We start from the raw sequence: 27502 nt of genomic DNA on the forward strand, positions 1-27502 counted from the left end.
ACACACATCCATGCCCGAGGCAGAATTCGAACCTGCGACCGTAGCGGTCACGCGGTTCCAGACTGAAGCGCCTAGAACCGCACGGCCACCGCGGCCGGCCGGTTGGGAGTCAACTGAGTTAATGTCCCTACATCTGTGAAGGCAGTGAGGAAAGTGTCACTGGTAAGCAGGCACGTATTTTCCTCTCGTCGAATACCGAAAACGTTGGTGGAATTCAACGAGAAGTCCGTCCAGTCCTGCCCATTTGTTTCTTGGTACCGCTAGGATTATCTCTTTTAGGCCTTCGCATGTAATAACTGCAATGGCCGTACTGGCCATTCTTCGAGTCGATGTCCCACCTAGTCCACTCCGCTTCCAGTGTGTGTCGGTTTAATTACGTAAGCATGTATAGTGTCCGACAACGTAATTTAGTATGGAGCTTTGACATGCGTATAAGTTACTTTTTCGTACTGAATGTTTGCTATTAGTTTCTGCCAACCCGTTCACAATCGCAATAAGGCTCCCTAATATAGCGCCTAATAGGATGTTCATTACAACACACGCGCATTTTATACGCATAATCCTCTTGATTTACGCTCTGGGAGATGGAATTCAAAGTTCGGGTAACTTCTCAATTCAGTAAAATGAAATTATAGTGTATCCTTTTCTTGGCATGGAGAATGAGATAAGAATGTGATTTATCCAAATGGAAAACCAATCGGTAGATGTGATTTACATGTACAAACCAACAAGTCATTACAATTTCAGAGAAATTGGATTATTTATTCAAGAGAAACAGCTTCATAAATTGAGCAAGTCAATAACATGTTGGTGCGCTCCTGGCACTTATGTTAGCAGTTATTCAGCTTGGCATTGATTGATACCGTTGTTTTATGTCTTCCTGTGATCAGGTTGGTATCTCATTGCTGTCCATGGCGTCTGCAGACAAGTTTTTGCTGTGGAACCTCACTGAGTTGCGTAGAATTGTCTTCACTGCAAATTATGTCCAATTGGCGCTATAGATCGTCAAAGTTCAGGGTTGGTTGGAGGGCCCTGTTCATAATGTTCCAAAAGTTCTGAATTGGGGAGAGATCCTGCGACCTTGCTAGCCAAGCTAGAGCTTGACAATCACGAAGACAAGCAGTGGAAACTCTCGCCGTGTGAGGACGTGCGTTATCTTACTAAGATATGATCCCAGGATGACTTACAACATGTTGTTGTTGTTGTGGTGTTCAGTCCTGATACTGGTTTGATGGAGCTCTCCATGTTACTCTATCCTGTGCAAGTTTCTTCATCTCCCAGTACCTACTGCAAGATACATCCTTCTGAATGTGCTTAGTATATTCATCTCTTCGTCTCCCTCTACAATTTTTCCCCTCCACGCTGCCCTCCAATACTAAATTGGTGATCCCATGATGCCTCAGAACATGTCCTACCAACCGATCCCTTCTTCTAGTCAAGTTGACCCACAAACTTCTCTTCTCCCCAGTCCCATTCAATACACCCTCATTAGTTATGTGACCTACCCACCTAATCTTCAGCATTCATCTGTAGCACCACATTTGGAAAGCTTCTATCTCTTCATGTCCAAACTATTTATCGTCCATGTTTGACTTCCATACATGCCTACACTCCATACAAATACTTTCAGAAACGACTTCCTGACACTTAAATCTATACTCGATGTTAACAAATTACTCTTCTTCAGAAATACTTTCCTTGCCATTGCCAGTCTACATTTTATATCCTCTCTACTTCGACCATCATCAGTTATTTTGCTCCCCAAATAGCAAAACTCCTTTAGTACATTAAGTGTCTCATTTCCTAATCTAATTCCCTCAGCATCACCCAACTTAATTCGACTACATTCCATTATCCTTGTTTTGCTTTTGTTGATGTTCATCTTATATTCTCCTTTAAAGACACTATCGATTCCATTCAGATGGTCTTCCAAGTCCTTTGCTGTCTCTGACAGAATTACAATGTCATCAGCGAACGTCAAAATTTTTATTTCTTCTCGATGGATTTTAATACCTGCTCTGAATTTTTCTTTTGTTTCCTTCACTGCTTGCTCAATATACAGATTGAATAACATCTTGGAGAGGCTACAACCCTGTCACACTCCCTTCCCAACCACTGCTTCCCTTTCATGTCCCTCGAGCCATATAACTGCCATCTGGTTTCTGTACAAATTGTAAATGGCCTTTAGCTCCCTGTATTTCACCCTTGCCACCTTCAGAATTTGAAAGAGAGTATACCAGTCAACATTGTCAAAAGCTTACTCTAAGTCTACAAATGCTAGAAACGTAGGTTTGCCTTTCCTTAATCTAGTTCTAAGACAAGTCGTAGGGTCAGTATTGCCTCACGTGTTCCGATATTTCTACGGAATCCAAACTGATCTTCCCCGAGGTCGGCTTCTATTAGTTTTTCCATTCGTCTGTAAAGAATTCGCGTTAGTATTTTGCAGCCGTGACTTATTAAACTAATAGTTCGGTAATATTGACATCTGTTAACACCTGCTTTCTTTGGGATTGGAATTATTATATTCTTCTCGAAGTCTGAGGGTATTTCGCCTGTCTCATACATTTTGCTCATCAGATGGTAGAGTTTTGTCTGGACTGGCTCTCCCAAGGCTGTCAGTAGCTCTAACGGAATGTTGTCTACTCCCGGGGCCTTGTTTCGATTTAAATCTTTCAGTGCTCTGTCGAACTCTTCACGCAGTATCATATCTCCCATTTCGTCTACATGTACATCCTCTTACATTTCCATAATATTGTCCTCAAGTACATCGCCTTCCGCCTTTCTGCTTTCCCTTCTTTGCTTAGAACGGGTTTCCATCTGAGCTCTTGATATTCATACCAGTGGTTCTCTTTTCTCCAAAGGTCTCTTAAATTTTCCTGTAGGCAGTATCTATCTTACCCCTAGTAAGATAAGCCACTACATCCTTACATTTGTCCTCTAGCCATCCCTGATTAGCTATTTTACACTTCCTGTCGATCTCATTTTTGAGACGTTTGTATTCCTTTTTGCCTGCTTCATTTACTGCATTTTTGTATTTTCTCCTTTCATCAATTAAATTCAATATTTCTTCTGTTACCCAAGGATTTCTACTAGCCCTCGTCTTTTTCCTATTTGATCCTCTACTGCCTTCACTACTTCGTCCCTCAAAGCTACCCATTGTTCTTCTACTGTATTTCATTCCCCTATTCCTGTCAATTGTTCTCTAATGCTCTCCCTGAAACTCTGTACATCCTCTGGTTTAATCAGTTTATCGAGGTCCCATCTCCTTAAACTCCCTCCAGGGAACCAAAAAGAGGCGTAGAATATCGTCGACGTACCGATGTGCTGTGAGGGTATTGTGGATTACAGCCAATGAGGTCCTGCTATGAAAACAAACGGCACCCTAGACCATCACTTCTGGTTGTCGAGCCGTATGGCGAGCGACAGTCAGGTTGGCATACCACCACTGCCTGGAGTGTCTCCAGATAAATCTTCGGCTTGGAATCTGATTGACTGGAGTGGAATTGTCTTCAGTGAGTTGTCCCGCTTCGAATGAAGCCTCAATGACCAACCCGGACATATCTGAAGACGCTCCGAACTGCGGAGTGTAGTGGGATGCCAACCTGAGTGAGGCCGCCACACAGCCCGATAACCGAGAGTGATGGTCTGGAGTGCCGTTTCTCTCCGTACCAGCACCCCTTTGGTTGTCATTCAAGACATAGTGGTCTCCTTTTCTTTTTTATAGTCATGATTATGTAACTGGTTAGACGCGGCCCGCCACGAATTCTTCTCCTGTGCGAACATCCTCATCTGAGACTAGCACTTGCAAGCTACCTACTCAGTTATTTTCAGGATATATTCCAAAACCTGTCCTCCTCTACCGTTTTAGCTCTCTATAGCTTCTTCTAGTACAATGGAAGTAGCTCCCAGATGTCTTAACAGTGTCTTACAATCCTGTCACTTCGCATTGTCAGTGTTTTCCATATATTCCTTCCCTCTTCGATTCTGCGCAGAACCTCCTCATTCCTAACTTTATCAGTCCACCTGATTTTCAATATTCGTCTGTAGCACCACATCTCAAATGCTTCGATTCTCTTCTGTTACGCTTTTGGTTCAAATGGCTCTGAGCACTATGGGACTTAACTTCTGTGGTCATCAGTCCCATAGAACTTAGAACTACTTAAACCTAACTAACCTAAGGACATCACACACATCCATGCCCGAAGCAGGATTCGAACCTGCGACCGTAGCGGTCACGCGGTTCCAGACTGAAGCGCCTTTAACCGCACGGCCACACCGGCCGGCTGTTACGCTTTTCCCACAGTCCATGTTCCACTATCATACAATGCTATGCTCCACAAGTACATTCTCAGAAATTTCTTCCTCAAGTTAAGGCCGGTGTTTGATACTAGTAGACTTCTCTTGGCTAAGAACGCGCTTCTTACCAGTGCTAGTATGCTTTTAATGTCCTCCTTGGTCCGTCTGTCATTTGTTATTTTCCTGCCTAGGGTAGCAAAATTCCTTAACATTATCTACTCCGTGACCACCAATCCTGATGTTAAGTTTCTAGGTGTTCTCAGATCCGCTGCTTCTCATTACTTTCGTCTTTCTTCTATTTACATCCATTTTCTGTACACATTAAAGTGTTCATTCCAGTAAGGATAATAATCGTAGCATTGATATCCGTTCTCCTTGATTTTTAATTCCACTCCTGAAACTTTCTTTTGTTTCCATCATTGCTTCTCCAATGTCTAGATCGAACATTACCTTACACCCTCTTAATTCGAGCACTTCGTTCTTGGTTGTCCACTCTTATTATTCCGTCTTGGCTCTTGTGCATATTGTACATTACACGTCTCTCCCTATAGCTTACCCCTGTTTTTCGCAGAATTTCGAACCTCTTGCACCATTTTACATTGTCGAAGGCTTTTTTCAGGTCTATAAATCCTATGAACGTGCCCTGATTTTTCTTTAGTCTTGTTTCCATTATCAACTGCAACCACAGAATTGCCTCTCTGGTGCCTTTATCTTTCCTAAAGCCAAACTGATCGTCATCTAACACATTCTCAATTTTCTTTTCCATTCTTTTGTATATTATCCTTGTCAGCAACTTGGATGCACGAGATACTAAGCTGATCGAGTGATAATTCTCGCACTTGTCAGCTCTTGCTGTCTTCGGAATTATATGGGTGATATTTTTCCGAAAGTCAGATGGTACGTCATACATTGAACACAGTAATTGTTATGTCCTAGCCAGTAATGCCACCCGAGCACGCTGCCAAAAGGTTGGCAGCATCAAAGTCCGGACGCCGTCCGCATAAGCAGCGCCAGCGAGACAGCAAATCGCCGCAAGTCTGCGCGCGCCACCGCTGGCTTCTGGCTTCTTAAGCGCTGGAGTCGCGAGCGCTAGGACAGTTCTGTATTCGCCGCTCAGTTGTATACTCGCCACCGAATTGTGTACTTGCTAGTCAGTTGTGTGTTCATCGCAGCAGAGTTGTTGTTTGTAGTCAGCCGACGCTGACCTAGCCGCTCCGACTCGAACTAGACAGATTTCTGTAGACACCGAGTTCACTATTGTGTTTCTGTATCTTCATCAATAAAGATAAGTACCGACTTTTATTTAATCAGAGTGTTTCGGGTTTCATCTTTCTGTTTACTGTTCCAGCGGACCGGTCGGCCCGCTATTAAAAGTGTGGCGGTGACTTCGTAAGCCATTTCTACAGCCAAGTGTTTGTCGCTACGAACACCGCCACAAAATTGGCGACGAGGACTTCCGAACTCGTGTGCAGGGCTGGTTCAACTTGTTCTTGTTATACTAATTATAGAGATAAAATTTTGGGGACTGGTTTAATTTGTGTTCACTATGTCTGCCGAATTACAACAGTTGATCTTGTTACAGAGTCAGCAAATACAAAGTCTGGTGGAAGCAATCGCCAAACAAGCGGCTAATCCTCCAACACAACAGGAACAAGCACAGGCAGCACCACCGTTCCGGGCTTTTGATTCATCTAGAGAAGAATGGCGAGAATATTTCGCGCAGTTGCAGGCGCACCTGACAGTCTACAAAATCACAGGTACTGAGCGGCAGCTTTATTTAATTTCCACTGCAGGCGTGGAAGTCTATCGACTACTTTGTAAGTTGTTCCCGGAATCCCAGCCAGAAGCTTTAGACTATGACGTTGTTGTTAACAAGCTTGCTGAGTATTTCGAGTCGCGAGTTCATGTGGCAGCAGCCAGATTCAAGTTCTTCAGATTAAAGAAACTGCCACATCAATCTAATAAACAGTGGTTAACAGATTTACGGGGCCTCACCCGTCAGTGCCGATTTAATTGTGTGTGTGGAGCTTCCTACAGTGATGTCATGCTACGAGACGCTATTACTCAAAACATTGCAGATTCTCGTATTCGTGCTGCTATCTTAAAGTTGCCTGACCCGTCATTAGAGACTGTGATCAACATCATTGAAGCCCAAGATACTTTTGACTATGCTGAGTGTGCGTTAGATCAGCCATGTATTTCTCAAATTGCCTGTGCTAACCAAGTTCTGTCACGCCCGCGGCCCCACCGGCAGAGTCAGACTGTAAACACTAGCCGGCCGCGTCATGTTAACCACATTCGTCAGCCGCGTGTGCAAAATGATAGAGTTAAGTCTTGCCCTAAGTGTGTTCTTGCTCATCCTCGTGAACGTTGCCCGTTAAGAAACGCGGTTTGTCACTTTTGTCAAAGGAAAGGACACATCCAGACTGTTTGTTTGCGTAAACGCAAGAACAATTCTAGTGCTGCCCAGCCCATGGATATTCATGTTCTTCAAAGCCAGCCCGCCCAGCAGGTCGCGTTTAAAGACTCTTCCACGGTTCGTGTGGGTAATAAACTTGTTCGCAATAAGCCACCCACCCAGCCCTCTGCTATGCGACCCAAGCATAATTCCAACGCTGTAAAAAGTAATGTACAGACTGCAAGTGAAGCGGGAGTTGTTGTTCCGCCCGCCCAACCCACGAGTTGTCGTAAGCAGCGAACACGCGCTAAACGCGCTGATTTTGTGTCTTCCGCCTCCACTGCACCGATCCAGAGACAGTGTAATAAACTATTTGTGAAGCTACGCATCCAGGATAAGACCTTCAATTTTCAATTAGACACTGGTGCGTCTGTGACTCTCATAAATAGTGCTACGTATGCGCCTATCGGCCGTCCTAAACTTTCAGCGGCAAAACATTCTTTGGCTACTTATAGTGGAGAACATATTCCTGTGTTAGGTGTATGTAGCGTGCCAGCCACATTCCGTGGCAATACAAAAACAGTTTCATTCACAGTGCTCCGCGCTACAGACAGTGTAAACATTTTCGGATTAGACTGTTTTGACTTGTTTGGCCTGTCTATCCAAGACAATGTGTTGCAAATTAATTCTGTTGTTGTTCCTCAAGACAGCATAACCGATTTGTGTAAACGATACAGTGACATATTTAAAGACGAACTAGGTTGTGCTGCGAACTTTGCCGCTCATATTACGTTAAAAGATAATGCTCAGCCTCGATTTTGTCGTGCTCGTCCAGTGCCTCACGCCCTCCGGGCACCTGTAGAAGATGAACTTCGTCGTTGGCAAAACAACGGTGTTATTCAACCCGTTTCAGCGAGCCAGTGGGCTTCTCCCTTAGTTATTATAAAGAAGCCGTCTGGCAAGTTACGTTTGTGTGCTGATTTTAAGTCGACAGTTAATCCTCAGACTGTCATTGATTCTTTTCCTTTGCCTAGACCGGACGAGCTGATGGACAAGTTAGGGGAAGCTCGTTTCTTTTCCAAAATTGATCTCCGTGAAGCATATTTGCAATTGCCCCTCGACGAGCAATCACAACAGTATTTTGTCATAAACACGTCGTTGGGGTTGTTCCGTTTTCTGCGTTTGCCTTTTGGTTGTGCGTCAGCTCCAGCTGTTTTTCAGCGTTTTTTGTCACAACTTCTGGCTAATGTGCCATCGTGTTGCAACTATTTAGACGATATTGTTGTGTCCGGTCGGACGTCTGCTGAACATTTCCGTAATTTGGAGTGTTTGTTTAAAGTGTTGTCTCCGGCAGGCCTACGTTGCAACATCGATAAATGTTCATTTTTCCTTACGGAGCTGGAGTATCTGGGACATGTTATTAATGCTCAAGGCATTCATCCCTCCCAGTCACATTTAGCAGCTATTCGTGATTTGCCCGCCCCTCGCAATCTGCATGAATTGCAAGCAGTTCTTGGCTAATTGACGTATTATATTAGGTTTATACCTAATGCATCACAGATTGCTGCACCGTTGCATCGTCTCCGCCGTAAGAATGTTCCGTTTGTGTGGTCAGCTGATTGCCAATCAGCCTTTCAGCAGCTTAAAGAGGCTTTATTGAATGATCGTTGTCTGGTCCATTACGACCCTAACAAGCCTCTGGTGTTAGCTTGTGATGCCTCTTCTTTCGGCCTCGGTGCTGTGTTGTCTCACCGAGTCGGTAACACCGAACGTCCTATTGCGTTCGCATCTAAATTGCTCAACAAAGCTCAGTGTAATTATAGCCAATTGGACAAGGAAGCGTTGGCTATTGTGTTCGGTGTCACAAAATTCCATCACTACCTCTATGGTAGACCATTCTATTTAGTGACAGATCACAAGCCCCTGACGTCACTGTTTCATCCGTCTAAACCAGTTCCTCAGCGGACAGCTCAGAGACTACAACGTTGGGCTCTTTTGTTATCACAATACCAGTATGAGATACTGTATCGCCCTACGGCTGAGCATGCAAACGCTGACGCGCTTTCTCGATTGCCGATTGCTGCGGATGATGTCTTCGATTCCTCTGACGAATCTTGCCATCAGATTGACGCAGATGAGCATCAATCCCTCCGGGATTTTCCGATTGATTATCGTCAGGTGGCACGTGAGACAGCTACGGATCCTCATCTGAGTTTACTATTACGTTTTGTTCAACGTGGTTGGCCGTCCAAGGCAAAGGACATATCGGATCCTGTGGTTCGTCGCTATTATCCGCAACGTCATCTGTTGTCTGTTTCGCACGGAGTTTTGCTGTTACGCACCGAGAATGACCAGCTTCGTGTAGTGGTTCCCCAAGTGCTCCAATCCAAGGTCCTCGACTTGTTGCATCAAGGTCATTGGGGCGTGGTCCGCACCAAGCAGCTTGCCCGCCGTCATTGTACATGGATCGGCATTGATAAGCAGATTACGCAGATGTCTACAGATTGTTCGACGTGTGCCGAACACCAAGCTGCTCCGCCTCAACGCTATTTTGAGTGGGCACGCCCTGCCGGTCCATGGCAGCGAGTACATATTGATTTCGCTGGTCCATATTGGAATTCTCGTTGGCTCATCGTGATAGATGCATTTAGTAATTTTCCGTTTGTTGCGCCCATGCAGTCTACAACGTCTGCACAAACTATACAGGCGTTGACTTCAATTTTTTGTATTGAGGGTCTTCCAGAAGTTTTGGTATCTAACAATGGTCCACAATTTACCTCTGCTGACTTTGAAAGTTTTTGTTCTGCCAATGGCATTCGCCATGTTCTTACTCCGCCGTTCCACCCTCAATCGAATGGTCCAGCGGAACGTTTTGTACGCACATTCAAGGATCATATGGACCGCCTTCGTGCTACGCACTCTCGTCAGCAGGCCCTCATCACGTTCCTGTCGTCGTACCGGACCACGCCACGCGACGGCCCTTCGCCTGCGGAGCTTCTCCACGGCCGTCGTCATCGCACCCTACTACGGTTGTTGCACCCCCCGGATCGACCCGCCGCTTCTGAGCATCGCACGCGTTTTCAGCGCAACGACGCCGTTTTTTTCAGAGTTTATCACGGTCGCCGTCGTTGGGAACGTGGTACCGTGATAAGTGTCCAGGGTCGCGGTTTTTATACTGTTCAAGGTGCTACTGGAGTGCACAGGAGGCATCAGAACCAGTTGCGCCGCGCTGGCCGCCCGGATTCTGCCGCTCGTTCTTTGTCCACAGATTTGGTCCGCGGCGGGTTCCAGCCGCGCCTTCCAACTTCGCTGCCGCCCCCAGGGCAGCAGCAGCAGCCGTCGCCGCTACCACGCCGACAGCCCGTCCCGTTGATGCCTCCCGCGCAGCTTCATTCGGGAGCGCCCCAGGTGGTCGCTCCGGCGCCTGCGGTCCCTCTTCAGTCGCCACCGCCTTCGGAGCTGATGGACGTCGACCCCTCAGCCGGGCCGCCTTCCCAAGTGATGGCTGTGCAGCCTGTCCTGCAGCCGCTTTCCCTGGGCACCCGCAATGAGTCTGACACCGCAGCGCCTTGTCCGGCGCCCACTCAGCAGCCGTCGACGCAGCGTCAGGAGACGCTACCTCTCTCCGTGGGTCCCGACGCCCCGTCGCGTCCAGTACCAGAAGCTGCGCCCGTGGTCACAGGCGTGCACCCTGACCTCGGTTTTCAGTCGGTGTTTCCCGAGGCCCCGCGCAGCCAATACTGGGGTGCGGACCGGGGACTGCCACCGACAACAGTCTCCGCCCCGGTCTCTTCTGCTACGCCTGCGGCCAGACCCCTCCCCCGCCGTCGACGCTCGCCACGTCATTATTCAACGACGGTGTGGCGATTTGGGGGGGAGGAGTGTTATGTCCTAGCCAGTAATGCCCCCCGAGCACGCTGCCAAAAGGTTGGCAGCATCAAAGTCCGGACGCCGTCCGCATAAGCAGCGCCAGCGAGACAGCAAATCGCCGCAAGTCTGCGCGCGCCACCGCTGGCTTCTGGCTTCTTAAGCGCTGGAGTCGCGAGCGCTAGGACAGTTCTGTATTCGCCGCTCAGTTGTATACTCGCCACCGAATTGTGTACTTGCTAGTCAGTTGTGTGTTCATCGCAGCAGAGTTGTTGTTTGTAGTCAGCCGACGCTGACCTAGCCGCTCCGACTCGAACTAGACAGATTTCTGTAGACACCGAGTTCACTATTGTGTTTCTGTATCTTCATCAATAAAGATAAGTACCGACTTTTATTTAATCAGAGTGTTTCGGGTTTCATCTTTCTGTTTACTGTTCCAGCGGACCGGTCGGCCCTCTATTAAAAGTGTGGCGGTGACTTCGTAAGCCATTTCTACAGCCAAGTGTTTGTCGCTACGAACACCGCCACAAAAGTAATGTGAATAGTCGTTTCGTTGCCACTTCCCTCAATGATTATGTTGGATTGCTATCTATCACTTCTGCCTTAGTTCATCTTAAGGCCTCCAAAGCACTCTTAAATTCTGATTCTAATACTGGATCCCCTTTCTCTTCTAAATGGACTTCTGTTTCTTCTTCTATAACATCAGACAAATCCTCCCTCTCATAGAGGCTTCCAATGTATTCTTTCCACCTATCCGTTCTCTCCTCTGTATTTACCAGTGGAATTCGAGTTGCACTCTTAATGTTACCACCCTTGCTTTTAATGTCACCGAAGGTTGTTTTGACTCTCCTGTATGCTAAGTCTGTCCTTCCGACAATCATTTCTTTTCCGATGTCTTCACATTCTTCGTGCAGCCATTTCGTCTTAGCTTCCATGCATTTCCTATTTATTTCATTTCTCGGCGACTTGTCTTTCTGTATTCCTCAGTTTCCTGGAACATTTTTGTAGTTCCTCCTTTCATCGATCAACTGAAGTATTTCTGCTGTTACCCGTGATTTCTTCGCAGTTACCTTCTTTGTACCTATGTTTTTCTTTCGAACTTCTGTGACACCTTTTTAGAGAAGTCCATTCCTCTTTACCTGCACTGTCTACTGAGTTATTCCTTGTTGCTGTATCCCTAGTCTTAGAGAACATCAAGCGTATCTCATCATTACTTAGTTCTTTCGTATCCCATTTATTTCCGTATTGATACTTCATAACTAATCTCTTAAACTTCAGCCTACTCTTCATCTCTACTACATTGAGATCTGAGTCTATATCTGCTCCTGCGTACGCCTTGCAATCCTGTACCTAATTTCGGAATCTCTTCCTGATCTAATTGAAATATTCCCGTATCATCCGTCCTTTTCCAAGTATACCCTCTCCTCTTGTGATTCTTGAACAGAACATTCGCTATAACTAGATGAAATTTATTACGAACTGAATTAGCCTTTCTCCTCTCACATTCCATGTCCCAAGCCCACATTCACCTGTAACCTTTCCTTCTACTCCATCCTCTCCTGTATTCCAGTCCCCCATGACTATCAGATTTTCGTCTCACTTTACGTACTATATTACCCTTTCAGATATCCTCATATATTTTCTCTATTTCTTCATCTGAAGCTTGCAACGTCGGCATGTGTACCCGAACTAACATTGTCGGTGTTGGTTTGTTGTAGATTCTGATAATGACAGCGGTACGTCGACGATATTCTACGCTCCGTTTTGTTGCCTTCATGGCAAACCCTTCCTGGGCTTACATTTCAATAAAACAATGCCCCCCGCACACGGTGAGCGTTTCTGCTGTTTGTATCTGTGCTTGCCTATCAGGGTCGCCGGATCTCTGACCAACTGAGAGCGCATGGAACATTATGGACAGGGGTCTCCAGCCAGTTCGGGACTGTGACTACCTAACGCGGAAATTGGATAGAATTTGGCACTGTAGAAATTTCTACTCGATTCAATGAGATTATAGGCCGAAGACGTTCCTGAGAACGCCTGGGACGGCACTGAGATGCCAACCCGACCTCAGGAAGACATCCAAGAACTTTATCAATCAACGCTAAGCTTAATGGCTGTTTACATAAGGACCACTGGTGGTCCAACGCTTTGCTCATCTCCTCAATTTGTGAAGTTGTATTCTCTTGAAGAAGTCATCCAGTTTTTCTAAAGTTTTAATCGTTTGTTTGTCTATACATGCGCAACACACTTGCCGTTTTCTGTCCGATTCGGATAATTCCTTCATAGTGAGACTTTTATTTCTTTTTTTTTCTTCTTCTTCTTAGAGTGTACATACCAATAAAGTGGACGAGTAGGTTAAGGCCAGTTTTAATTTCTTTCTTATTTCATTCCGCTTTATGTTAAGAAAAGGGAACACTATACAGGGTTATTACAAATGATTGAAGCGATTTCACAGCTCTACAATAGCTTTATTATTTGAGATGTTTTCACAATGCTTTGCACACACATACAAAAACTCAAAGTTTTTTTAGGCATTTACAAATGTTCGATATGTGTCCCTTTAGTGATTCGGCAGACATCAAGCCGATAATCAAGTTCCTCCCACACTCGGCGCAGCATGTCCCCATCAATGAGTTCGAAAGCATCGTTGATGCGAGCTCGCAGTTCTGGCACGTTTCTTGGTAGAGGAGGTTTAAACACTGAATCTTTCACATAACCCCACAGAAAGAAATCGCATGGGGTTAAGTCGGGAGAGCGTGGAGGCCATGTCATGAATTGCTGATCATGATCTCCACCACGACCGATTCATCGGTTTTCCAATCTCCTGTTTAAGAAATGCCGAACATCATGATGGAAGTGCGGAGGAGCACCATCCTGTTGAAAGATGAAGTCGGCGCTGTCGGTCTCCAGTTGTGGCATGAGCCAATTTTCCATCATGTCCAGATACACGTGTCCTGTAACGTTTTTTTCGCAGAAGAAAAAGGGGCCGTGAACTTTAAACCGTGAGATTGCACAAAACTCGTTAACTTTTGGTGAATTGCGAATTTGCTACACGAATGCGTGAGGATTCTCTACCGCCCAGATTCGCACACTGTGTCTCTTCACTTCACCATTAAGAAAAAATGTTGCTTCATCACTGAAAACAAGTTTCGCACTGAACGCATCCTCTTCCATGAGCTGTTGCAACCGCGCCGAAAATTCAAAGCGTTTGACTTTGTCATCGGATGTCAGGGCTTCTAGCAATTGTAAACGGTAAGGCTTCTGCTTTAGCCTTTTCCGTAAGATTTTCCAAACCGTCGGCTGTGGTACGTTTAGCTCCCTGCTTGCTTAATTCGTCGACTTCCGCGGGCTACGCGTGAAACTAGCCCGCACGCGTTCAACCGTTTCTTCGCTCACTGCAGGCCGACCCGTTGATTTCCCCTTACAGAGGCATCCAGAAGCTTTAAACTGCGCATACCATCGCCGAATGGAGTTAGCAGTTGGTGGATCTTTGTTGAACTTCGTCCTGAAGTGTCGTTGCACTGTTATGAATGACTGATGTGAGTGCATTTCAAGCTCGACATACGCTTTCTCGGCTCCTGTCGCCATTTTGTCTCACTGCGCTCTCGAGCGCTCTGGCGGCAGAAACCTGAAGTGCGGCTTCAGCCGAACAAAACTTTATGAGTTTTTCTACGTATCTGTAGTGTGTCGTGACCATATGTCAATGAATGGAGCTACAGTGAATTTATGAAATCGCTTCAATCATTTGTAATAACCCTGTAGTTTTACTTTACTGAACTGATAAGCTTTGCTTGTCATCTGCAACATCCTTAGAACAGAGTGGTATTGGACGATATACTACGAGCCGTTTTGTTGCCATTCATGGCAAGCTACTCTGCGGTTACATTTCAACAAGATAATGTCCGCCCGCACACGGCGAGAGTTTCTGCTGCTTGTCTACGCGCTTGCAAAACCCCACCTTGCCTAGGAAGGTCGCCGGATCTCTCCCCAATTGAGAATGTTTCGAGCATTATGCACAAGGCCAGTTGGACAGAATTTGCCACCTTATTCCTCAGGAAGACAGCCAATGGATATATTAATCAGTGCCAAACTGAATAGCTGCTTACATAAGGGCCAGTTATTGACTAGCTCAGTTTGTGCGGCTCGTTCTCTTGAATAAATCATCCAATTTTCCTGATGTTGTAATCATTTGTTTGTCAGTACTTTTGTATCACATCCACCGATTTCCGTCTCATTCGAATTATTCTTTCATCGTGCGTCGTTTTTTTCTTACTTTCTATTATTTGTAGAGTGTGTATTGACTGAAATAACATTAGGGATGGCTGTTATTGCTGAGACAATCGGTTTTTCCATGCAAGTTTAAACGGACTGTTACAACCGCTCAGAATGACACTTTCCTGAAGTAACCGCTTATCGGTGTTTTGTTCCCGTTATTTCATGTAGTAAATGTAGTAACCGAACGAAGATTGAAATAGTTTGGCTGACTCTGTTTCAAGATACATCGAATCAAAGTATAAAATTAAATAAGCAAATAAAAGAAAACGTAGACTGTCCATCGTTCGCCGCTTTGCTCGAAATGTGGTAAGTGGTTCAATACTGCAAGAAGTCACCAGTATTCTCCTGCTGATTCTAATGTTTTCAAACTCTAGTAAAAAGTCACCTTGTAAGCGGGAATCATATAATTATTTGGACATTACGAATAGTCAGTGTACAAGGGTGAAAACTTAGGCTGAAGAACTCTATGTTTCGTGTCAGTTTTTCCGTTGTCAAGAGATACAAGCGGATAAAGGCATGAAACTTACTGGCAGATTACAACTATGTACCGGACCGTTACTCGAACTCGGGACCTTTCCTTTTCGGTGGCAAGTGTTCTACCATCTGAGCTACTCAAGCATGACTCACGACCCGTCCTCATAGCTTTAATTCCGCCAGTACGCTGTCTCCTACCTTCCAAACTTTACAGAAGCTCTCCTGCAGACCTTTCAGAACTAGCACTCCTGGAAGAAAAGATATTACTGACCCATCGCTTGGCCACAGCCTAGGGAATGATTCCAGAATGAAATTTCCACTCTACAGCAGGTGTCTCCGCAATATCCTTTCTTCTAGGAGTGGTACTTCTGCAACATCTGCAGGAGAGCTTCAGTGAAGTTTGGAAGGTAGGAGACAGGGTACTGGTGGAATTAAAGCTGTGAGGACGGGGCGTCAGTCGTGATTGGGTAGCTCAGAGGGGCGCCAGCATGGTAGCTCAGCTTGTTCGGCCAGAGAACTGACTGGTCTCTGTAATAAAAAAACTGAGTCAAGCGAGTAACAAAGAACTTCAACGGCTGTCAAGTAACCTCCGCTACGACCAAATACAACGAAAAATAAAGTAGAAAGTGAAAAAAGACGGTAGAGCACTTGCCTCCGTTAGGCAAAGGTTCCGAGTTCGAGTTTCGGTCCGACACACAGTTTTAATCTCCCAGGAAGTTTCATATCAGCGCACACTCCGCTGCAGAGTGGAAATCTCGTTCTGGAGAGAAAGACATATTATGTAGATCAGGCAGAAGATCAGCAGCTTTATATTTTTACTGTGACTATGACTGAACTGTTAACTATTAAGTTTTCTCCTTGTATTATACCACAAGTTTTTGTCTTCTCCGGTTTCTGATCTTTTTACGCGAACTGAACGTTGTACTTCACTGATAATGCACATCATTAAATACTTCCAGGCTAGGGATAGTGTCATTCTGTGATACAATTGATGTCCGACACAGTGCAAAATTGTCGTCTAGACCATATGGGGCAACTCTCACACATTGCATGTGCATGTGTGCTGTCTAATTGGCCAAGCAACGGATAAGAGGTACATTATTATGTCAGCAATGCTGTACCAATTTTTAATACATGTATTTGTTGCTTGTTTCTGGCAGCATTGTTATTAAAATACCAGTAATCAGTTTTCCCATTTTCTATAATAATGCTGTATTTCAAAGCAATACAAATTTTACAGATAAAAATAACTCGTTCTTTAAACAGAGTTTGTTTGAAAACGAAAAATTTTAGCAGTGCTGCTATGAGAAAGTGATATTTACGTTTTTTTACCTTGTTATTTGTAACAAATAAAAACACTTGTTATAACCGAGACTAAACAAATACCGAAAAATACCCGTTACTCAGAACTAAAATATTGATATCGTGTTTAGCTGATCGTTTTGTCCTATCCCTCCCTAGATAGCAGTGGTTTCCTCTAGCTATCCACAATGCGTTGTTAGAGACTAGGCTACAATAGACGTACTCGGCTGTGTTGCCAGATCCCGGGCCCCTGGTAAACTGGTTGAGTTATATGTTTTATTAGTAAATGATTTGCAGAATGATCGAAAACGTTTAGTACCTAGAATCTGCGGTTGATATGTGTCTGGATTACCTTTGTTTGTGCAGAAAATACCTTTCACTGCACTCGATGTCATCGCAGATCTGTAACAGTAAGAGATTGTATTCTGGTGTAGATGCTACCATGCATCAAATAGGTTCAGAATCTGTGCTGCATATATTTATAGTTCCGCGCTGCGCACTATGCGGTTAAACAGTCCCCCTCCTAACATGGTATGGTAACGTAAATTATTAAGCAACTTCACCATTGCGCCTCCTACGAAATCTCCTTTCGTCCTAAGTCCACTGGATCGTTAAGGTAGTTATGCACTGACAAACAACAAATCCTATCGCTGAAATGAAATGGCTTTCGATGCTTGTAAAATCAGGTGTTGTTCACAACTGCTTTGAGTAACGTAGCTGTTCCTGGTTTATTTTCAATACTGAGTACTTAATCATTGCTTGGGATTTCTGTAAATCGTAAAATCTCACCCTGTGTAGCATCACGATATCAATTTCGCCCGTGCGCAAGTATGGAGCTAAGATTTAAGGCTTGCTTCAGAAATTGTGAGCTTAAAATGTAACGTGACTGTGTTAAAGGTTTTGGTTTTGTTGGCGTCGATCGTAAAAAGTCCTTATTTTCCGACAATATTAAACTCCGAGCGGAGTCGGCATTTTTGGCTGTCTCCATCGTGTCCGGCTTCTCGCTGTTGGAAACAATGTATGGTTGTGTCTCCACGAGGTAAGCATCATCCACGGAGACATCAACTTTCTCCGTTTGCTCATTACTAATTTTTCGGACCCGTTTCTTTGTTCTTGGAATTTTTTTCTTTTTTGCTTTCCTGTCCTATTTGTTCTGGTGTGTATTTTCCGTCGTCGCTGAATGGGTTTGCTAACTTCGACTACAGTTACACGCATCTTCGCGTTACAATCTGAGGTCTCGTTTGTTCTCTATCACTTATTCGTAAGTTTTACCCTGTGTTCGCATTTTGGGCTCCGTATCTCCTGTATTGTTCATTTGGTAACGCAAGAGATGGTTTCTGCTTGTGTCGTGTTTGTTTCTAATTTGAGTATACGTGTGTTCATCATATCAGCAGTCGCAGCGATACAGATTTCAAAGTTTAACACGGTACGTTACTGCGGGTACCTTTTCCTCGTGGTGGGAATTTCATCTGCGGCAAAATATACGGCGCAAGTGCTCCGCTAACTTCATATATAATCGAAAATTTAAATCCATGTTTCATAACGTAAGATGCAGCGTCCGTCTGTAAATCTGTCTGGACGCCATTTGCGGCATTACAGTACGAGGGCTATTCGTAAAGTAAGGTCCGCTCGGTAACGAAAGAGAAACCACAGTGAAATTCAAAAATTGTTTGTTACCAACAAACATAGTCGCCGTTCTGAGTAAGACATCTGACGTTGCGTTGTGCCAACTTTCCAATATCATCATCATAGAATGCAGCAGCCTGTGCTTTCTGCCAGTTCTCTACGTTGATCTGCAGCTTGTTGTCTGATTAAAAAAAAAAAAAGATGCCGAAATGTTGCCTTCATAGCCCACAGTTCATGTGAGCAGAGGTGAAAATCGAGGGTATCAAGTCGTGGCTGTAAGGTGCATGATAAAATACTTACCACCGAAAACGCTGCACGAGCGTTCTCATTGCCCCTCCAGTGTGTGGCCTTCATGAAGAAGGAAATGCACGAAAGTCACGTTTTGTGGGCTGCCTGAAATCAGGCGAAGTCGATCACAGACACTCATATTTGGCGGAAGATATTACCTTCTAGGCATTTTCACATGCTCACTGTGCACTCAGAACTGGTAAGAGTGATGTGACGCGATCTATGGCTGTACTACAGATACTACCCAACACATCCATGGAAAACTTCATCGGATTTTCATAGCGGTTTCCATTTCGCAGTCGACCAGACCTTACTTTCCGAATAGGTCTTGTATATGTTATTTTGTTGATTCTTTGCTTTTAGCTTTCATACTAAGCCAAGTGCTAGCTAATTCGTCCCTGAAGAACTTTAAGGGGTACCTTTTATAAGCGAACATGAACCAACACGGAGTTTTTCGATCATCACTTTATTGGCCTCTCCATTTGGGTGTCCGGGGACCTAGAAACGATGGAGAGACTTCGTCCCGCCGTAGCCCTCAGTGGTTCACAGCCCCACAACAGGCCACAGCAGTCCTCCCACCTCACCGCCACCCCACACCGAACCCAAGGTAATTGCGCAGTTCGGCCCCCAGTGGACCCCCCAGGAACGTCTCATGCCAGATGGGTGTAGACCCAAATGTTTGCATGGTAGAGGAGTTATGGTTCACGCGTATGTGGAGACAGTGTTTGCACAGCTATCGCCGACACAGTGTAACTGAGGCAGAATGAGGGGAACCAGCCCGCATTCGCCGAGGTAGATGGAAAACCGGGTCTCGACACTAATCCGCCGGTCGGATTTATGCCAGGGAACGGGACATCTTCCCACTCGGGAAGCAGCGCGTTAAACCACATGGCAAGGTGGACGGGCTGTTTGTAAACATACTTGATCGTCTTCTGCTCTGACTTAGAACACGTTAGCGAGAAAATTGTTTGGAAGTCTTGAAATCTCTGATCCCATGGGGCATGTGGAACTCCAGTGTCACTACGTATTCTCTTCAATGCAGGTTCAGTTTATGTAAACAGACTGTATTTCGTATCTCAAGATCACTACTCTATTTAAGGTCACTGCATCTTCGTATACTTCATCCCCTTCGACCTATTCATTTCAATGTGTTTAACACACTTTATTGATAATTTTCTGACACCAGGTTTTCTAGTTTATCGGTTTTAATGGATCATTCACAAAAAGTCTATGTTAATACGCATACTACTATACAGTTCAGATTGACATATCACTTGTGGCAAAATGAATAATACGAAATTTGGTTGACATAAACTCCATCTTCGTGTTTGTTTGAGAAGTTTTTACTTTTCCCTAGTAAACTGAATCTACCTGGTTAGTCCAACTACCAGAACTATTCTCCCAAAAGCTGACTGAATCAAGATATACTCATGTATTGGTTTTGTGGTCAAGCAGTGGCTCGATGTCCAGTACAGCTCTATATTTGCATGGTCATCTCCCTCTTGATAGTCTCCTCCTGGTCATGTGATGAAATACAAATGTAGTCTTTTGCCAATTGAGAGATGGTCATGACACATATCAGTTACAAGCTATAATTCCTGCTGATACACATTGTGCGTATTTAATGCACAAGTCGTCATTGCCTTCTGCATTTTCATTCCTTTGATTATTGCAGATCTTTTTCGCCTTTAAGGTCAGTTTTCGGATTCAATGGCAAGAGGCAGGAAGCTGTAGGAAAAGACAGAATTAGGAATATACACAACAAATAACTCAGGAAGTTGGATGTACGCGCTACTCTGTCATCAAAAGATTGTCTCAGAACTGGAGAGCGGGTTGGGCCACACCAAATTAGTCACACTAATCAAGAAAAGGAAGAAATTAATAACATTATTAGGTACAGTATTTAAACAACTCTTTTGTTAGTAAAAGTGTCTTAGTTTCCAAATGGCCTTTGTATAAATAGGTAGTTTTATGTTGAAGCTGATTCGACAAGTTCTTATAGATATTCGATATGTACGGCTATAGGGTCACATTATCTGATGTTACAGTTGAAGAGAAAACATTATGTTTATTTATATGAACAAATATTGATGTCCAACTGATTTTTAAACACTTTTCGCAGTAATTCGCACTTCATTGCTAAGATAAACAAAGCCAAATAGCAAAACCCACACATTAACACCGATGGTCTGTACGTGGGTTAAGCTACTGATATCTGGTGAGATTCATTTAGGTTTTCATCTCCCTTTTATGTAACTAATTCGTGATAATCATTCCCCAGAGAGGACTGATTCATGATAATCATTCCGCAGAGAGGAGGACTAAACTGCGCGCTTTCACCAAGTTTGGACGCAAAACATATTGTTTGCGAAATATTATTCGTTACACTTTTATAATCTAATCACGCTGAAGCATTTTATGACATGACGTAAACGTGAACCTTGGACTGTAATCATCCTGTCACTTTGTCCAAGGAAGCCGTAAGTGACGCACGTATTGCCTGGATTTTAAATCAGTTCCATTGCCGATAACATCAGGCCTATTAATTCGGTGAGATATCATTTATTATAAGATACTAATTGCCTACATTCTCTGCGCCACACGTACTGTGAACCTTGCCGCCCTCGCGTATCTCAACGATACTGATCGCCGTACCGTTGCAGCAATAATATCGGAGGGTTACCCGTGGAGAGGCTAGATTAATATATGTTTCCTCAGGAAAAACAGCAGCATTGTCAGCAGTTGCAGGGGCAGCAGCCTGGGTGCTTGATGCGGCCTTGTAAGATTAAGCAATATGGTCTTGCTACGTTGAAACTGAAAACAGCTGAAAGCAAGGAAAAACCACAGGCGTTATATTTCCTAGGGACATGCAGCTCTACTGCATGTTTTAATAATGATAGCATCCTCTAGGGTAAAACATATCATTCGAATTTCCAAGCGGGTTCTACTCAGAAGAATGTTCTCATCAGAGTGTGAAACGTTAGTTCGCTTGATTGGTTAGATAGGTTATAGTATTAAAAAAAGACAAATGAATAGGTTGTAGTTAAATACTGCGAAATTAGTGAAGTGCGGTTATAGGAAAAACTGGTCTTGCGATCAGAGGTGTATACGATTATTAACAGAAAATCAAACAGGAGGAGGTCTAATAATGAATAAGAAAATAGGAATGCGAGTGAACTATTATGAACAGCGTAGTGAATGCATTAGCAGAGCCATTCTCCCCCACCACAGTAGTACAAGTTAATATGCCTACAACATACGTAAATGATGAGGAGATTGAAACAATATGTAATAACGTAACAAAAAATATTTGGATTGTTAAGGGCGATGAGAAGTTAATTATAATGGAGGATTGGAATTCGATAATAGCAAATGGGATAAATGGAAAAGGGTAGGCGAACAGGGACTGGGGGAACGGAATGAAAGAGGAAACCGCCTGGAAGAATTTTGCACAGACCACAATTTAATCATATCAAACACTTTTTTAAAGAATTATGAAGCGATTCGTATACGCCGAAGAGACCTGGAGACACCGGATGATTTATTGTAGATTATATAGTGATAAGGCAGAGATCCCAAATCAAGATTTTAAACTGCAAAACATTCTCAGTGCAGATGTCGGTTCTGACCGTAATTTATTGGTTATGAAATGTAAATTACAACTGAAGATAGGCTGTACTGTAACAGAAATTTACAAGTCTGACCGGTGTTGAATTTGGAGCTTTGACATTCCATACTAGTGGGGATGACAATAGGATCGCTGTATTGTCAAATACTCAAAATGTTCTTGATAGCAGCAGCGGCATGCAATGAGGCTAATTAGTGTAGGGTAATAATGAATCATTTGGAAGTGGCTAATGAAATTGCAACAGCATCCAAAAGGAAATAAAAGACCAAAGTTGTGACTATAGTATTATGGTTTAGACATAGTCTACTAGTGGTTACACGCTGCCCTACGTACCCGGCGTGCATACTGACCTTTATCTACCGAGGTTGCTTTCCCTCGTGACGAATGATGTCGTGTCTGCATGTCGCTGGAATAGCCTGCTGAACATTTGTTCAGATGAAGTGCGGCTTTGAGGATATTGTTCGGCTTACATCACAGTTACCTGCAGATTAACGCCCCTGACCAAGACATAACAGAATACCAATTCTGGCCAATTATCGTGTGCAACAACAGAATATTTCACTGTTTACGTTGGATAACGTACAAAGTTAAAAGTTCTTTATCTGACAGAAGCATGACATCAGAGAACAAAGAACAAAGACAATCACAACGGATAGAAAACTAGCAATGAGCGTGACAGGAAGACAGTGCTGATCGTTCTCGACACAAGTGGAATGGCCCCTTTCTCAACAAGTATTTGTTCGCCTTGCTCCTGAAGAAATTCACAGCGTGTGAGACAGCCGCACTTGGTAATGTACTTGGGGCTCCAGACCGGACCAGCACAAAATAAAACAATTCATTCTGAAATTTTGTTCGAATCATTCTCTATAGGTGAGGGTTCCCTGTATCTCCAAGTCCATAATGTCTAACGTGCTGGGCAAAAAAATTATCAAACGGAATTATGTTGACACCAATTGCTTCCCCAAATCTACGCTCCATCTATACGCCTGTAGCCACGGGAAGCCCTCTTGCACCAATAGATTCTATATTTGCAAGACAGTGGCGGAAACCAAAATACAGCGAGAGCAAAAATATCACGAAATGACGAAACGCATTCTTCATAGACAACGATCCTGCTGCTGCCGACACGTGATGGTATACGTCTCTCCGTCCTGTATGAGGCATAGCTTTAGGTTTCCCCAAACAAAACTCGAATGCTATTTCCGAATGAGAAACCCGATGTGCACTCTTTCATTATGTATAGAATTTAGACGGCATTACTCCTAGCCACGTTATCAGTTGTGCTGAAATCCTACTAAAATGAAAATCCTAGACTGTAGTAAACCTCATGACAATTTAAATTCCATGTTATTGCAGTTTCAATGGCAGCCACTGTATCTAGATTTCTACAGCATATCATAATGATTTCCGTCCACGCTCTTTGATAACTAAACCACATGAGTATCGTGCACAAAAACATTTTATAGAGACAACTCTGCAAAGAAAATAATGAAGTCATAAGATATTATTGCATTAAAACATGAAAATTGTACTACATCTGTAGCTACAATGAAACTATAGTCTTTCAGCTGGAAGTTTGTAGACTTTGGTTGACTTTAAAAAATTAGGTAATGCAGAACGTTAATGCAAAATTGTTTGCCATCCTTACGATGATGACACAACAGTGCTTTTAATAAATGACTTTCATCAGTCAGAAAATATAATACGAGATGGCGACACATAAAAGGAAACACAGAACTCTCAGGCTTTGAAATACGTAGCTTTAAAGGTGCAAGATGACACAAAACAAAAAATCATTGATTCTTAACATACATAATATGTTTGATGGTATTATTAATGCAGCGTTTGGGTTTTTAAGTCTGAGGCACTTCCGTGGACGGAACATTGAGATACATTTCTCTGAATACCAATACGTGTCGGCACTGTGACAACAATGAGGTATAAAATGTTTCGAACTATCATAACTGTTCGTTCCACGGGAAATTGGTAACAAACAAAAAATGGTTCAAATGGCTCTGAGCACTATGGGACTTAATATCTGTGGTCATTAGTCCCCTAGAACTTAGAACTACTTAAATCTAACTAACCTAAGGACATCACACACATCCATGCCCGAGGCAGGTTTCGAACCTGCGACCGTAGCGGTCACGCGGTTCCAGACCGACGCGCCTAGAACCGCACGGCCACTCCGGCCGGCGAAAGTGGTAACGCAAGGCTGTCATATGTGGTCTGGTAAGTAGATATGTGAGCGCTCCTACTTTTGTATCAGATTTCCGAAAGTCGAAGAATCCGTCGCAGACTGAAGTACAAAAGTAATATCAAGTTTCTTGATATCGGATTTCTTGCGTTCTGGAACATCGAAAATTACAGTTGGAAAGTCTCAATCATATGGTCAAATTTCCTAGTAGAAACTATTGCAAGCTCCCAATACTTCAGTTGCAAGCTGACCATGTCTGCACGGTGAAATATTACAGTAGCAAAGAGTGCAAAATGAAAGGATTTTTTAATTCAAATAGGGGGACCCAGTGTGGAAAATTGTCGTCATTCAGAAATAAAAATATTTCTCACATATCTGTGTGTCGATAGCGAGAACTTACATCGATATGCCAGACGGCAGACAGGGTGCCTTATCTGCGCGTAGATAAAATTGTAATCAAACACCGTCACATGAACGCCACCAGTCAGCTACACGAGCGTCTCACGGCGCCAGTTGCTGATACTGATCAGAAATGGAAACTATTGAGTGAGCTTCGCGTCTTGCAGATGCAGCTGTGATTTCCTTTCTGCTCCTCTTTCTCTTGTCTTAGGTTATGCGGAAAACTGTACAGCCCTAATAGCTCAGTCATGAGTGTACACTGGCTACTGAGCAGCGGCAGAAAAGTATGGCTGGATTACTGTGGCTGTTTGGCAAGTGATGTGGTGATGGCTGGTTGGCAACTGATGTGCTTCATGACTGTGTTGTCACGGGTAGTCACGCGTGTGCAACGAACGCGTAGGTTGAAAAGTGGCGCGAGCGTTGCATGCTGGTGCATCTTTGTGTTGTTTACCATCAGGGTCGTCCTGAATATGACAGCCTACAGAGAAACCACTGCAGATATGAGCGACATGCGTCTCGTCACTTACAATTTGCAAAATAACCTAGGTAATCGCCCTGGAGCAGTGGAGTATCTAAGAGCACCTGGCATCTACAGTAAAATACATTTTTGGCCTCCATATCTCTCCTCCGAAAGCCCTCCGTTTCATCGGCCCACAGATGAAGTACCGGTTCTGTCATCAACAAATTCCTAGACAAAGCGTAGTGAGGACGGCGTTATGCACACGGCCGTAATGAACAATACAGTTTCCTTTACAGTGTTGAAAGAAAATCAGAGAACTGCAACGTACGCTGACGTGTTTGCCTCAACACTTAGAATGGAAGAACTGTGCTCGAACGCCTAAAACTCAGTGAAAATTATTTTAAAATGCGAAGATTTGCCTTCTATACCACGCATCACCGCAATTTAAAAGTAAAACTCTGCAATTGTTTTCAACCGTTCTTGGAAGGTTAACTGAAGAAGTAATACCGTGTAACGGACAATTTCATCATTGGATTCATACTATTCATAAAGACTGTGATGTATTCACACGTCGCCGGTTCACAACGGACGTCAGGACACGTCCCCCATGTAACTCACGGGCCCGGCCACACTATACCTTTCTTCCAACGGGGTAGGGACCTCCCGTGACAACCAAGCAGCCCCTCCTATATGCCAAGAGAGTAGAGACTTTCAGCTCCTGGCGAGAAGTGTCTCTGCTATTCAAAAGGGTAAAGGGGTGTGAACTCACAATGTCAAGCTAGAGGAAAGGAGGTATTTAATGGACGGCAGTTTTGCATGGATGGTGTACGGTTTACTAGGTGAAGAATACTTCTTCTTGAAGCAAATTTATATCTGTGCGTGGCCTCCTGCTGACAATTGTGGCTACGATAGCAGACCCAAAGCATTATTTTGCTGTAGTGAAATGGGACATTAGTAAGTTTAGTTACAGTGATTTCGGACGAGTCTACAGGATACAGGACATAAATTTTTAAATGACAACATGCTGTTTGATAGGTGAGAGGAATGATGGCTAAAATAAATTCTGTGTATGGTCATCCTGTTTTAGTGTGACAATTATGAGCAGTGAAAAAAATGGTTCAAATGACTCTGAGCACTATGAGACTTAACATCTGAGGTCATCAGTCCGCTAGAACTTAGAACTTCTTGAACCTAACTAACCTAAGGACATCACACACATGCATGCCCGAGGCAGGATTCGAACCTGCGTCCATAGCGGTCGCTCGGTTCCAGACTGAAGCGGCTAGAGCCACTCGGCCACAGTGGCCGGCTATGAGCAGTGAAAAATAGTTCAAAATGACGTTGACTGGCCTGAAGACAGTCTTAAGCTGGTGAGTTGGGTGTATAGCCAGGCCCATCGAAATAACTCTAGAGAAAGTCGAATTATCGTCCTCGGTGGCACTTGTCGTCGAGATGATAAACAAGGCACTCGTCCTCGGAACAGAACAGAGGACACTGGCCGTCGAGATGGGAAATAAGACGTCAAAGGGGACACTTACTGACAGAGTCGAGAGAAGGCACCTGGCTTCTCAGCATCTTCCACTGTGCCGTCAACGCCAGGCATCGAGCTCCGGCTATCTCTGAAAGAGACGCATTCTGCTGCACTGAACTCACAGCTATTGACGAAAAATATGGCCAGCCGCCCCAGCCCCATCTTCCGCGATAGGCACCTCGAACTGCAGCACTTGTACAGTCGTCAACAATCACGACACGTGGACCATAGTAGGTTCGCTCCAATTCCGTGTGAGAATGGCTGAGTCTGCACCTTGGATCTCGCAACAAACCAGTTTTCTCATTTCCGTCCGTATGTGGCAAGTGGGAGCATCACACAAAACAGCAGCGGAAGATCTGTGACTGGCATCATCGGTGCCCAGCCACAACAAACATAGCAGCCGTGGTCAGATACTGATCGCAAGTATAAAACCAAGCTGATGCCTACGATAACCATCTACGACTCTTCTGCGACTGTCAGACGATGAAATCAGAATGCCGGCCGCTGTGGCCTAGCGGTTCTAGGCGCTTCGGTCCAGAACCGCGCTGCTGCTACGGTTGGAGGTTGTAATCCTGCCTCGGGCATGTATGTGTGTGAAGTCCTTGGGTTAGTTAGGATTAAGTGGTTCTAAGTCTAGGGGACTGATGACCTCAGATGTTAAGTCTCATAGTGCTTAGAGCCATTTGAACCATTTTGAAATCAGAGTTATGATAGATAGTGCTATGAAGAATTCAGAAAGAGGCAATTTACGTATGTGAGGA

The 27502-nt window shown here is 44.2% G+C and overlaps 1 protein-coding gene across 1 annotated transcript in view; it reads right to left on the reverse strand.

Annotated features, from left to right (window-relative positions):
• Positions 1 to 26903, reverse strand: part of LOC124798802 (monocarboxylate transporter 1-like) — an 80092-nt gene extending 53189 nt beyond the window's left edge. The window contains exon 1 of the mRNA XM_047262332.1: positions 26753 to 26903. Within this exon, the coding sequence (XP_047118288.1) occupies positions 26753 to 26903 (151 nt within the window). The remainder of the gene's footprint in view (positions 1 to 26752) is intronic.
• Between the last annotated feature and the right edge of the window lie 599 nt (positions 26904 to 27502).

The sequence above is a fragment of the Schistocerca piceifrons genome, chromosome 5, assembly GCF_021461385.2.
Source record: "Schistocerca piceifrons isolate TAMUIC-IGC-003096 chromosome 5, iqSchPice1.1, whole genome shotgun sequence".
NCBI classification, from domain to species: Eukaryota; Metazoa; Arthropoda; class Insecta; order Orthoptera; family Acrididae; genus Schistocerca; species Schistocerca piceifrons.